Here is a 14,074-nt window from a genome sequence, read left to right on the forward strand (position 1 = left end):
CACACACACACACACACACACACACGACACAGTGAATGATCTCAGTGTTGCGCTAGGGGCGCTGTGGAGTCCTTTATGGTGCCCGGATGATGCTTCTGTTTCCAACATGGCGCGGGGGAGGTCCTGTTGCCCAGGGGCTCGACTGTAGATAAGCGCATTTAGCCACTTTTACTAAACTTTGTAATCGTCTCATAGCTGAAAATTGCGCTCTGGTGAGTTTATGGACTCCGGTGCTTGACGGACTCAACATTATATACCAGGTAATATCTGAGTGGTGTGACCTTATTTGCGTTTTTCTTTTTTTGTATCGACGAAACAAGTTTTGGAAGTTGAGTTTCGGTGATTCCCAATGCTAATATTTAGCTAAACCAGCCGTTAGCTAGCGAGCTAACTATTAGCCTACATGCATGGCAGAGTACGTTAGCTTAGCATATCCCTTTTTTTTTGAAAGAGGGGACGTTAATAGATTTGGTGAAAGAATAGTTTTGTGTATGTTATTTTTATTTATTTATTTATTTATTTACAACTTTAGTACGCAGACAGCTTTAATTGTTGTCTGTTAGCCGTATTACCCTTAGTCAGACCTGTAACATTATTATATACAATACTCTTTGTATCTAGTCAGCTGTGTTCATCTCGGTTGCTAAGCTCCTTAGTGTTAGTTAGCATTAGTTAGCTAGCTAAGTTACTTCATGAATATCGTTTAACTATAGTTTAACTATACACACGGCAGTAAAATGTAAGAAAATAACCAGGATTTACAAACTTTTCTGCGCCTTTAATTAAGGACAGTTTTTTTTTGTGTTCACTGGATAAATTATCAGTGTAAGTTTGCTTTCGGTGTTAAACAGCTGTAACGTTAGTTTGTTGTTAGTAATAATAGTTAGAAATCGGTCATTCGAACAACCTCAATTATTTGTCATATTGTTAATTACAATGTTGTCACTAATTTGTGTCCCTCAGGGTGTTAGTTTCGGCCCCTCGCTTGTTTCTGATAGGACAAGGAAGAATTGGCCTTAATGTGAAGTTCTTTGGTTGCTGATAGTTTTTATTTATTTATTTATTTATTTATTTATTTATTTGCCAGTTTCACTTAGTACTGGTTTGTGTTATCCAGACGGATGAATTGTCTGATTTCCCTGGTTTTAGTATCTCTCTCACTCACACACACACATACTGTACAAAAGTATTAAACTGTTCGATGAGTTCATTTTCCAGGAAACATCATCTTGATGCCTTATAAATTGGAGACTTCACTATTGCTTTAATTGTGTTAAATCTGTGCTCGTCATCAACCAAGAAATAAAACATAAGTTGTGTTTTTTAGGGGAATGAATCATGATGGAGTGGTGTGATGCTGTTACCATAACGAAGTGATTTTCTCCCCCTTTATCGTGTCCTGTCCTTTAGTGTTTTATTCCTCTTATACCATAGCAATTCTCAGGTGATTATTCATTCGTGAACATCTCAAACTGTTTTTTTGTTTTACTGTTTGTTGTTGAACATCTGTGACCTCATGTTTTCACTTACAATACATATCACAGATTTAACATTTTTTTTCAACGTTAATATTATGAGAAAAGTAACTTTTCATCTTTTTGTCACAAAAAACAACAACATGCAAAATCATCTGTAATCAAGTCTTTGGCATAAACATCTTGTAGAAAACTTCCCCACATTAATGATTAGACTATATTCTTTATTAAAACAACACAAATTTGTCAAAAATAATTTTTCTTATCAGCCTAAGATTGTGAGTGTTGTTTCTATAGAAACAATAATATATTAAAATGAGCATGTCCATATAAACCTGTTGTTTGAATTATAGTTAGCACTACTTTTAGGACTAATTTTATAGAAATTAATCAACCTGTTTGTTTCCTGAATTTAACATTGCTTGTTGTAATGAATTTATTACTGTTATATCCGGTCCCCTCAGTTTCACAAGTTTGTGCATAACTAGGAAATATTCTGTTAATATAACAAATAGGTGCTTTTAGCCATGTATTAAGTGTTAATTCGGTCTGTGTTCTATAGCCTAATAGGTCGTTGAAATTGAAAAGCAGTGTTAAACTAAATTTGTGCACATTTGCCTACCGGGCCCAATATTTCTATAGTTAGATCATGTTCTTGGAATAGATCTGTCTGGTATTTTAGTTTGAAGGTGCTGCCTGTCTACAGAAAGATTGAGGATCATGGCTTTGATCTTAAACACTGCTGTTCTGCCAAAAAGAAACAAATACATTTACATTAGTAACCGCTAAGATCCTGTACTGTCCAGCTAAGAGCTGTTCAGTGTAAAATGTTTGTCTTTCTAATCTGAGATGGTGTAATGAATGTTTTGAGGGCTCTTGGTCTTTCAGCCGTCATCCCATTAGTACAACACCATGATTATAACAGTGCCATTACGTCAGAAAGAGATGGCATTTGTTTGTCTGGTAGATAAAGGCCTGCTGTCTAAAGTTATACAATTAAATGAAAAAATTACACACTTTGCTTTGCTTTATGCTAATAAGATATACTGAACAAATACTTTGGTCTAAGTATGTTAAGCAAAAGCCACCACAACATGATGCAGAGGCTGAGAAAATGCATAAGATTAAAGGAGTGTGAGGAGAAACGTAGCGTATATGTTATAAATAATTAATGCTATATTAACAGTTTAAGCAGTTTGCATAAAGAAAAAAAGTGGCACAGATTTTGTTTGTTTTTACCCCCAACAGTGTTCAGTCCATCCATGGCTTTTCTTTCTTTTTCTGTGTTCTTATTATTTCAAATTTAGCTTTTCTTACTTAAAGTAGCTTGCATCCTTCACTCTGTGAGAGTGTGTGTCAGAAGATTTAGATGGATGAAATCTGTACTGAGCGCCACACACATTCCTGGCATAGAAGTCCAGAAACAGACGCTCATGCAGAATGCTCGCTCTCCTTAGATATATATATACTGCATTTAAAGCAACTCCTTCAGATGTTATGCAGTTTTCAGGCTGATACTCCTTTGACAGAGGTCAAAGAGGTCAACCCTGTGTACTTAAGTGTCCTCCGTGAGTCCTGAACATGTTGCCTTCATCTCCAATGTAGTCACAGAGTATTTATTTGTTTGTTGTTTGTTTGTTTATTTTAATCTTCAGTCTCCAACATTTTAGGTACCAGAACAGATACATTTGTCTGAAATGGAGATTAAAGATTGAAAAAAATATATATTTTCTGACTTAATAATGCAGAAGTCAATTAACATATTAAAAATTGTATTATAATAAAAGAGTCACTTGCATGGAAATATCCTAGTGTTAACTCCTATATCATGGTTTTATCAGTGTAGTTTGGTCATTTTTCTAACAGCTCTATTGTTTAGGATGATGAGCTGTGAAATGCTTTGATTTGAGGTGCTTGAATTTAATAATCTTGGATGTAACAAGTAAAACCCAGCGTATGTGTTTTATGCACACATTGTGGCTTTATCAGCCAGTGAAAGCATCAAGACTGGTCAAACATTCATTGTTTGGGAACTGGTCATACCTGAGAATGAAGGTCATTTGGTCTCGACTGACCGAAGGCCAGGGTGCAGTGTAGTGATTTTGTGGTGAATGTGTGGCGTGTCACAACAACATCACACAACATTCAGGTCATGTATTTTGTGGTTTAAGTGAGTTCACTCTGTGTGAACTACTGTGTACTTAAGTTCAGAGCTTGCAGACTAGACCGTGTGTTGTATCATTTGAGTCTGTAGGTGTATGAGAATGTTACCAAAACAATGATGGAAAATGTTATGACTTTTTTGTAGTATATGTATAGCTCAGGGGGGCACGGTGGCTTAGTGGGTAGCACGTTCGCCTCACACCTCCAGGGTCGGGGTTCGATTCCAGCCTCCGCCTTGTGTGTGCGGAGTTTGCATGTTCTCCCCGTGCCTCGGGGGTTTCCTCCGGGTACTCCGGTTTCCTCCCCCAGTCCAAAGACATGCATGGTAGGTTAATTGGCATCTCTGGAAAATTGTCCGTAGTGTGTGAATGCGTGAGTGAATGAGAGTGTGTGTGTGTGCCCTGCGATGGGTTGGCACTCCGGGTGTATCCTGCCTTGATGCCCGATGACGCCTGGGATAGGCACAGGCTCCCCGTGACCCGAGAAGTTCGGATAAAGCGGTAGAAAATGAATGAATGAATGAATGTATAGCTCAATATTTTTTCTTGTTTATTCTTTAACACAGAAAACCATAGGTTAATGAAATAAGTTGAAGCTCCAACTGTTCCCCCCCTCACTGACGAACTCTGCCTCCTGTCTTAAAAATTCGAGTCCAACTAGACAATTAATATGTTCTTTAATTAATCACGTTACTGTAGCAACCTGATCAAATAGATTTGTCTGAAATGGAGATTAAAGATTGAAGTTAAAAAAAAAAAAAGGAAGAAGAAATTGTCCAATTTTGCACATTACAAATAAAGTAAAATAAACAAAACCAATTTAAAATTTAAGAAAAAATAATGTTACTGTGTTTCTGTGCTGGTGAAATGATACTTTGCGAAAAATATTTCTTCGAGTTTCTTTTTTCTGTCACGTGGGCTTTTGCCTTGACAGGAATTTTTCACAGGGCAACATTTTCTCTGTTCAGCCCACCAAGATCGTATAATGATGCACTTAGATTTTGATTTAATTCAGTTCAGATTTAATTTAATTAAAAATACTGGGTTTGTGATTTGATTTAGGTTTTTTTTTTTTAACAGATTTTTTTTTTCTTTTACCAAAATCTCAATGACTGTTAAAAAAAAATTTGATAAATAAATTAAATTTTTTCCGTCAGTTTCGATTCTGAATCAAATACATTTTCCTAAAACAATACAAGACTTTTCTTTTTTCTTTTTCTGCATCAAGCTAACTAAATCAAAGCGTCTTATGAACAGAGGTTGCATGTTGTACAAAATGTGCTACCACTACTGCCTCTGACCAGGGGAAAAGATTGAATGAAACAAATGCGCTTTGTAGCAATGTCTGAGGTTGCATTCATCCTGAGGCTGGGAAAAGAGCTCAGAAGTCGGCTAAATGCTTGACCTTTGCCGCATCTTTCTCGAGTATTTTGTGTCAGAGTGAGGCTTCTGTCACCCGAAAGCTACTGATTAGTCATAAGTGTCCCCATATAACCTGTAATGCATGTGTTGGTTATTGTAATCTGGAGCCAAATGATGATCAGTACAGCCAGATCTGTAGTCTCATACTGTACATATACAAACTTGGAACAAGAATGGAATAACAAGAAAGGCATGTGCAATGCATAATATTGTGGCCAGTAAATGTACACCGGGGTTAAAAATCCCAACACCACACAATACCTTGCCACTGTATTAGAATCAAACTCAATGTTTTTTGTTTGTAATATCACAGCCTTATGCTAAAGCTGTTGCATTAACATTTCAGGTATTTTTTGTTTTTAGTCCAGGAATGTTGAAAATATACAACTTAAGAACATGGCACTGACCCTGGTAAAATACTTGCACTGAGATCTTAAGGCAGCTCTTATGTGCTCCCTGACATCTCCAATGCTGCTGCCTTTTTTGAAAAATTCTTTTCAGTTCAGACACAAACCAATAAACAGTAGGTTTCGAGGCCTGACTCTCTGGGTGAGGGGGAGGCTTCAGCAGACTTCTATAAGAGATGAGTGTTTGGCTTTAGGGAGTGTCTCTTATACTGGGAAAGTGTGTGCTTTTAGTGAAACTTGCACAGCAGAAAGAGGTTTTTATGCTACTGAATGAAGAAGCTGTTGTTTTATTAGAAACAGCTTAAACAAATTGCAGTTTCTTTAATGAATTATATTTGTTTGACATTAAAACCATTAAAACCAAAATCATGTTTGTATTTGAGTTAGAAGCCTTGGCTGTGCAAACCTATTGCATGTTTAGTTTTATAGACTTACTTTATAGACACTGAAGCAAATTAAATCTAAAATTTAAACTTCATTGCAACTATGTAAATTAAGGAGGATATTTTCTTTTTTTTGTAATAAATAAATAAGTTACACATGTGAGATTTTGTATATAATTTGATCATTCGATTGTCTTTTGCTGCCCTGATAAATGCTCTGTTCCAAGCTTCTATAAGGTTCATATAGGATGCACAGTAGGCAAAAAAGTAACACGTTACTAAATGCAACACATTTTTATTTGCCTACTTTTTAAAAATTATTTTCAATATTAATTGTCTGACTTGATGGTTATTGCAATGGTTGGAATAATTAACCTAGTTGTATTAGAAGTATCAGTTGTTTTGGTGACATTTTATTATCTTTGCCTTATATAAACAGTCATGAGTACTGGAGGTCATGCTCTTGTCTCTCCTAGGTCTGATGCTCTGCCGCAGCCATGTTCACCAAGAAGAAAAAGCAGCGCATTCAGATCTCAGCTCCCTCTAACTTTGAGCACCGTGTGCACACTGACTTTGATGAGCAGGAACAGAAGTTTGTGGGGCTTCCTCGTCAATGGCAGAGCCTCATCGAAGACACAGCCAAAAGGCCCAAGCCCTTTATTGATGCCACAGTCATTACTACTGTGGAGCCTCGCAAGGTAAGCTCCTGGTCGACCAAACTGGTGGTTTTATCCCATATGAATATTTTTCCCTGTAACAACTACATATTCTTAACCTTGTATATTTTCTTGTTTATATTTTCTCCACAATCCTAATTGAAATGTGGGTTTAAATGGAAATGAATCTGAATAATAATTGTGCCAGAATTGTTTGTGGTGTGTTTTGGGAATATGATAATATAGTAAATGTTTGTTTTTACTGATCAGTTACATCAACATTATTATTTAATGATTATGAGGTCTAACCACAGATGTAGATGGCATGCATCATTGTAAGATACTGACTGGTTTGTTGACCTTTGTGCTTATTATTTATTTAATTTTTTTCAGGCAATAGTACGAGGCAGTAAGATCGGAGTGGATGGCTCTCTGACATGGCTTCTGGATGAGTTTGAAACCATGTCAGTGATCCGTTCAAACTCCCTGCGACGGGGCAGTCCTCCCACACAGCCTCGTAGTGACTCGAGCTCCTCTGGGATGCAGGAGAACGGAGAGTATGCTCACAGGCACTATGAGCATGCAGGCGAGACGAAAGACAGGTAAATGTTGTCTTATGTCGTGCTTTGTTTCCTTCGAATTTCCATTTTTCACTTTACAGCTGATATATTTGATTTTGTTTTATTTGTTTTTGATTTATCTGAATGTGAGCAGAGAGAAAACACGTCCCGATTCCCATAGACCAGCCAGAGGCCCCAGAGAAGATGGGAGACCGATGCAGCCCCATGGCCAAGAGCCAAGCAGGCACAAAGAGCAAGAACGACCCCCTGGACCTCCTGCTCCGCCTCACAGAGAGCGAGACAGAGATCGTGACCACAACAACCCAGTGGTCTGGAGGGAAGTGGCCAATGACAAACGGCCAAAATCGAGCTATACAGGTGAGGACGAAAGTCTGCAGTCCCCGCGAGACAAGAGACCTCTCTCTGGACCGAATGTTCGAACTCCCAATCTGCCTGTTACAGAGGGGGTGATGAAGACAGCACAGCAAACCCGGCCATTTAACACTTACCCCCGCACTGAAAGTGGCTCAGCAAGAAATCCTAGCAGTCAGGTGAGTACAGACCAAGAAAACAATTCCTCTATTTTGTGGTAGGGTACTGACACATTTTTCAGGTATGCATATATTGTTTCATCTTACTTTTCTCTCTTATCACGTTTCCCATTGTAGGACCTGAAAACCGCCAGAACTCAGGATTCTCCCCCAAATGGCCCATCCAGCAGTTCAAGCCGAAGTGGGAACAGTGGGGGTAAGGGCTCTTCCCAGCAGCATCATGCTTCTCATCCTGCTTTGGGTCCAGAGCCCCCCCACAACCAGCAATTTCCACCAGCCTCTCGACCCCCTGGACCACCCCAGCAACCTCAGCGTGTTTCTCATGAGCAGTTCCGTGCTGCATTGCAGATGGTAGTGGATCCTGGTGACCCTCGCACCTACCTGGATCACTACATCAAAATTGGCGAGGGCTCCACCGGTATTGTGTGTATTGCAACAGTTAAGAGTACGGGCAAACTGGTGGCTGTGAAAAAAATGGATCTACGGAAACAACAGCGACGAGAGTTGCTCTTTAATGAGGTGAATTTTCTTGTAACTATCAACTTTTTCATATAAAAACCCCCTCATTATGTTGTGAGCTGAATTTCAACAGCCTGTTATCTTGGTTTTTAACCTCCAGCATAGATAGACTCAGTTGCAAATGTATTGCTTGAAAGGCCTTTTTTCATCTAGTGCTTCGTCAGTTACTGAGCTTTCTTTTTTTGTATTATTCTTTAAGGTTGTGATCATGCGAGACTATCACCACGAGAATGTTGTGGACATGTACAACAGTTACTTAGTTGGTGATGAGCTCTGGGTTGTCATGGAGTTTCTTGAAGGCGGAGCGCTTACCGACATAGTGACACATACAAGGCAAGTGTTTGGCTTTTCTTTATTACTCATTACCTTCTTAGACCTTAAGTCATTAACATGCACCTATCACTTCAGTGATTAGATCATCATAAATGTGTAAAACGTTCTGTACTAAAAATGTTTTTATGTCAGTGTAGTGGCTCTGACTACTCTCTCTCTGAATATTTAATATTTAATTCACCACAAGGTGGCAGGTTTTCACTCTTATTTTTGACTTTTGTCATGCATGTTGCACAATTATTAGACTCTTCGACCAAACTGCTTTTATTTTTGTGTTTTCACTGCAGTGTTTTAATATGTGCTCTATGTATGTTTCAGGATGAATGAAGAGCAGATTGCCACAGTGTGTCTGTCTGTCCTTAAGGCTCTGTCAGTGTTGCACGCTCAGGGTGTCATCCACAGAGACATTAAAAGTGACTCTATTCTACTTACTCATGATGGCAGAGTGAGTTCTTCTCTCCAATTTCAGAGCTAATTTCAGTTCATTAGGTCATTCACTCTCTAGCTTAAAGCACACATTTCAAACCCTGTTGCTGAGGTTTTACTTATTTTAATGTTTTGGGTTTTTTTTTTCCCAACATCATTTGACTTGGTTAAAAAAACCTGCAGCACAGTGAGTATGTCAAGCCCAGTTTTGGGAACCTGTAGCTTAAAAGAAACTCTTGGTTAAAATAGTTGCCTTAAAACCATTACCACAATTGCCTGTTCCTTCTTGCCTGTTCCTTATGAAACCTTCTCTATTGTGGCTTAAACCTGTTTTAGGCTCACCTACAGCCTTAATATTCTTGGAGCCTTTATGTATAAGGGAAAAATATTTGCTTGTTGCCCTGACACAAAATGAGTGTCATAACCGGTGTCTGTAAAGACTTAAGTTTCAGAAGAATCAGAAGAATTTCAGAAGAATTTGCCATGTATACTGGTTTGTCACACAGGGGGCAAGGGTTCATTTTTTTGGTTGCTCTCAGAGAAGAGGAAGTATTTTTCAGTAATCGTCAGTTGTTTCTCGGTAAGACTTTGCGTGTGTGCATTTTTCTTGTTTCATTTCCTCATGTTATGTTGGCTAGTAATCCTCAGGCCATGTATCATATGTTTAGCCAGCCATGTAATGCAAAGAGTTCTAAGAAAATGTAATTAGTTTCATCATAATTTTTGTGATTAATAAAACAGAGTTGAGCGGTCTAAGGAATAGACCACAAAGCCCCATTCACACTGTTTCACCTCACTGTCTGCTAATACACTAACATGTTTTATGAAGAAGCCAAAAAAGTTAAACGGAACTGAGGTATTGACTCAGATTGTAGTTGCCTACCGGATCATATCAAAGGGCATTGCATCAAGACAGAAGTTTAACAGGAAATGACCTCTTCTTACAAAAGTGGTCGAACAAGTTCCCAAACCCCTTGTGTAATATAATTTGCAGTATGTTGATGTCATTTATCTAGCACTGTGCAAATTGCTTTATCGTAAGCATCATTTAAGTTATCGTATTTTATTTATTGATTTATCTTTTTTTTTTTTTTTACATTAAACCTCTTTAGATAAAGCTGTCTGACTTTGGCTTCTGTGCCCAAGTTTCAAAAGAGGTTCAACGTAGAAAGTCGTTAGTTGGAACGCCATATTGGATGGCACCTGAGCTCATCTCAAGACTGCCATATGGACCAGAGGTGAGATCCTGTTTTTACACTCTTGCCTTGCACATTAAACTTGCAAATATCTGCTTTACTTTTAAGTTTTATTTTTAAAAAAATGTTTTCCTGATAAATGGTTGATGATGCATTAAGAAATCCTGAAATTACATTGTTGGTCATAGGTGGACATTTGGTCACTTGGTATTATGGTCATTGAAATGGTTGATGGTGAGCCTCCATATTTTAATGAACCTCCACTCAAAGCAATGAAGATGATTCGAGACAACTTACCACCCAAACTGAAGAACCTTCACAAAGTAAGTTCTTCAACAATATTCAGTTTCTTTATTAATGACACTTATGAAATGAGAGTTTTCATAAAATTGTTTTAATGTATGGTACTTCCTCACTTGATTCTTTTTCAGGTTTCACCACTTCTCAAGGGTTTCTTGGACAGAATGCTTGTTCGGGACCCTGCCCAGAGGGCCACAGCCCAGGAGCTGCTCAAGCATCCATTCCTCTCTAAATCTGGTCCCCCTTCTTGTATCGTTCCCCTCATGAGGCAAAACCGCATGAAATGAGTGCAAGAATCCATTTCACCAGGACCCTCTGCTATCTCAAAGCACAGCCTTTGAGACAGGAGGCCTGCAGAAAGGAGCAGCTTTGTGCACTTCAAGTTTTAGATCAAGTGTTTTGAAGAAGAAAAAAAACAGACTTGCCTCCAAATCCTATAAACACGGCTGTTGGCTTGAGCTTAGGCCTTTGGAAAGGACTAAACCAAAATAAGCCCTGCAAAGACAACACATGATTTTACTGATGAGAAGTCAATGTCTCTGTTCCTCTTTTTATTAGGAGGGGTTTTGGATTATTTTGCAGTTTAAATCATCTCTCACTGGCTTTGATTCTGGATGAAGCAATTAACCTCTGACTTAAAATTGTTTAACCAGAAAGTTTTTGGAGATGCCGTTTCACCTCCCATCATGGAAGCGGCGCTCTGTTTCTAAACTCAAAGTTCACCTCCTGCACCATAACCACTTTCTGACTTCTGGTCAATTTAAAGAGGAAAATAACTACTGAAGACCTGTATTATATTTTATCAAAATAGAAGGAAAAAAAACACTACGCTCCTGTTACAACACTAGACTAGGTAAACACTGGAAGTGTACTCTTAATTCAGACCTTTTTCCAAGTTTTTGGGTGTTTAATGAAACATAGTCCCATGTAATTTTAATAGATTTTTTTTTAATCACTGTTCTAGGTTTGAAGCTACACTCCTGTTCATTTTTTTAATCCAACTTAGAAAAAAAGTGTTTTCTCTTTCAAACAGAATGAAATATTGGCAGATATATAAAGGGATCTACCATGTAGCTCAGCATCTCAGCATGCATTAAGATGTGAACTGTGCAAGTGAAACATCCTCAACTATGTGAACGTATATCTTAAGCCCGGGTGTCAGATTAAAGCAGAGCAGTTGGTGCTCATTGAAGGCTTTGGTAATTAGAAGATGAATTGAATCAAATTCTATAGCACTCTACTTCTGCTTCAGTCCCACCTTACTAGGGATAAGTTTGTTATACTTGATACTTCCCTAAATTATACTGTTCACCAGCTGTTCCTGTGTCCTGGTGCATTTAAACACTAACAAGTCATACGTATGGTAATGTAGCTACATGCTTATATATGCTAGTCCCGTATGTCCTATTTTGTCGCAGGGCTCTAAGTAACTGTGCCTTTATCCTCTGTTCCTGAGGTTCTGGAGCTGGAAGCACATTAGCTTGCACTGAAACAGCAACCAAAGATGCAACACTAAGAGTGAGAACTGAGGGAAAGCTACTTTGCTTCACAAAGCGGATTCTTTTTCCATTACACCTTCAAGTTAAGCCTTCAAGTTAAGGACCGGGTAGACCTTTTAAATTCAAATTGATCTATTCTGAAGGTTGTGTATGTCATTTTTGGCTTTTAGTTAGTTCACGGTGTCAGAGGTTTAATGAAATATTATTTCAAACATCATCTGTAGAAAGTAGGAAGGCTGGAAGAAGTAGCATTTTAATGTAAATAATTTGTAAGAGATATATATATATATACATATGTATGTATCTCAAATCTTACCTGATGCCTTAACATCTCTCGTTCTAATTGTAGTTAAAAAAATGCGTGGGGAAAAAAAATCAACCCATAAATAGATCTAGAAAAGTGTGGGGGTTTTTTTTGTTTGTTTTTTTAACTAATAATACTTAACGGTGGCTTTTTATTTCTCTCAGTTGACTGCTCCAGTTTTTTGGAGGTGGAACTAAAAGACAATCAAACAATTGAGTAACAGACAAATTCATTAAATTTTAATGTAGATCTACTTCAGTCTATATACGGATGCTTCTTCAGTGACCAAATAGCATACGTAAAGTCACAAGACTTTTTAAAAAAAAGTGGGAATTGATTATATTAAGGGCACAGAAACAGGTGTAGATGGGTAAATTCAGGATTAATTACCATTCCTCTATAAATGGCCTGCATTTAAATCTTTCACACTACTCTGTGGCATGTAAAGATATCGGTCTGCTCTGCATAAGGACCGAGTTTTGATTAAAAAAGTCTCTAGCATAAAGATCTTTATTTAACATACCTGTAAAATGTTCACACTGACGATGTCAGGGCACGTCCTAAAAAACACGAGCCTTACTTTGCTGTTAAATGGATGATACTGTACTGTGAGCAACATGGCTAAATGTACAGATAATATATATTTGTGTTGGGAAACGTACCTTCGTCTGTCTCCCATTTGCATGCTCATTCTCAGTTTGTAAAATTTGCTGGTGTTCACTAATGAGGTACATTTTTACAACTTGAAGATGCACTAATGAGTTTTTACACTAATGCCATTATTTCAGTACTCTGTTTGCTAATGTTATAAATGAAATAACAGTAGAAATGCCTCATGTTCACAGTATACTTTCACTAACTGTGTGGAATGTCTCATATCGGCGCTGGATTTTCTGATATCAGTGTGTTTATTTAAATTGGATATGTATTGAATCGAATATGGTACTGATACCATTGTTCATTATGATTTTTTTTTTCTTTCAGATATTTTTTTTTCCTTGTCTTTTAAATTTTTTGGCAGTCCCGTTAATGAGCCACTCTTGTTCGTACAGCGGCTGTATCACTACATTCTAAAACCATCATCTATGTTTGAGTGTGTTTTAAAGCAATATATGTAGTTCTAATATTTTCTCAGCTTGTAGGTTGTACTTTAAACAATCAGTTTGTTTTCTGTAATATTTTGGAATGATTGAATACACGATCAATAACATGTAAACATGATTTAAACATTGCTTTTCCCCCCCTCAAACACAAGCTCTGTATCCTGTCTGGACTGTGACTACTACTGACTGGCCTGCTTGTGTTTGTGTATCAGTGAGTTCAGTCCTCTCGTGTTAACTGTGTTCATACAGAAAGGTTACTAAGGTTTGATAGACACCTGATTTCAGTTCCCTTTGTACTTTTATTTGTTAAATTGTATTTTGCTTCTTTTTTGTTTTTTTTTTTTGTTTTTTTAATACACTTTTCTCAAATATTTGTCTGAGTTCCTTCAAATCTGCTTTTGCTTTTTAAAGAAATTATCTATTTTTTTCTTCTTCTTGGAGCATTTTAACACCAAATGCAACATGCACAAGATCTCTCTTTGTTCTGCAGGGTTTTTAAAAAAAAATAGTATTAGAAATTAAAACCCAGAAATGGAATCGTAATTATTAGAGTTGTTAAACTTTTGCACATAAATTTAATACGTGTGTGTGTGTGTGTGTGTGTGTGTGTGTGTGTGTGTGTGTATATACACACACACTGTTTTTTGACTACACACTACAACCAGATTAGAGATTAAATATAAAAATGAATATGAATTTAATTCTTACTGTTAATAACATAAGTTGATACCAGGGCATATTTGTTCAGAATCATGATGCTAATAGCAGTACATTATGC

General features: G+C 37.4%; 1 protein-coding gene across 2 annotated transcripts; it reads left to right on the top strand.

The window, feature by feature from the left end:
- Positions 1-79: 79 nt before the first annotated feature.
- On the top strand, positions 80-13,669 carry pak4 (p21 protein (Cdc42/Rac)-activated kinase 4). 2 transcript variants are annotated; one of them, XM_027148044.2, is made up of 10 exons: positions 80-260; positions 6,326-6,547; positions 6,899-7,107; positions 7,220-7,616; positions 7,734-8,135; positions 8,335-8,468; positions 8,787-8,913; positions 10,007-10,132; positions 10,279-10,413; positions 10,522-13,669. In XM_027148044.2, the coding sequence occupies exons 2-10, from the start codon at positions 6,347-6,349 to the stop codon at positions 10,675-10,677; spliced, it is 1,887 nt and encodes a 628-aa protein (XP_027003845.2). In that variant the 5' UTR covers positions 80-260; positions 6,326-6,346; the 3' UTR covers positions 10,678-13,669. The 2 variants fall into 2 exon arrangements, with proteins under 2 accessions (XP_027003845.2, XP_047676798.1); XM_047820842.1 differs by lacking the exon at positions 80-260 and adding an exon at positions 1,317-1,444.
- Positions 13,670-14,074: the final 405 nt, after the last annotated feature.

The sequence above is a fragment of the Tachysurus fulvidraco genome, chromosome 11 (assembly GCF_022655615.1).
Source record: "Tachysurus fulvidraco isolate hzauxx_2018 chromosome 11, HZAU_PFXX_2.0, whole genome shotgun sequence".
Classification (NCBI taxonomy): domain Eukaryota; kingdom Metazoa; phylum Chordata; class Actinopteri; order Siluriformes; family Bagridae; genus Tachysurus; species Tachysurus fulvidraco.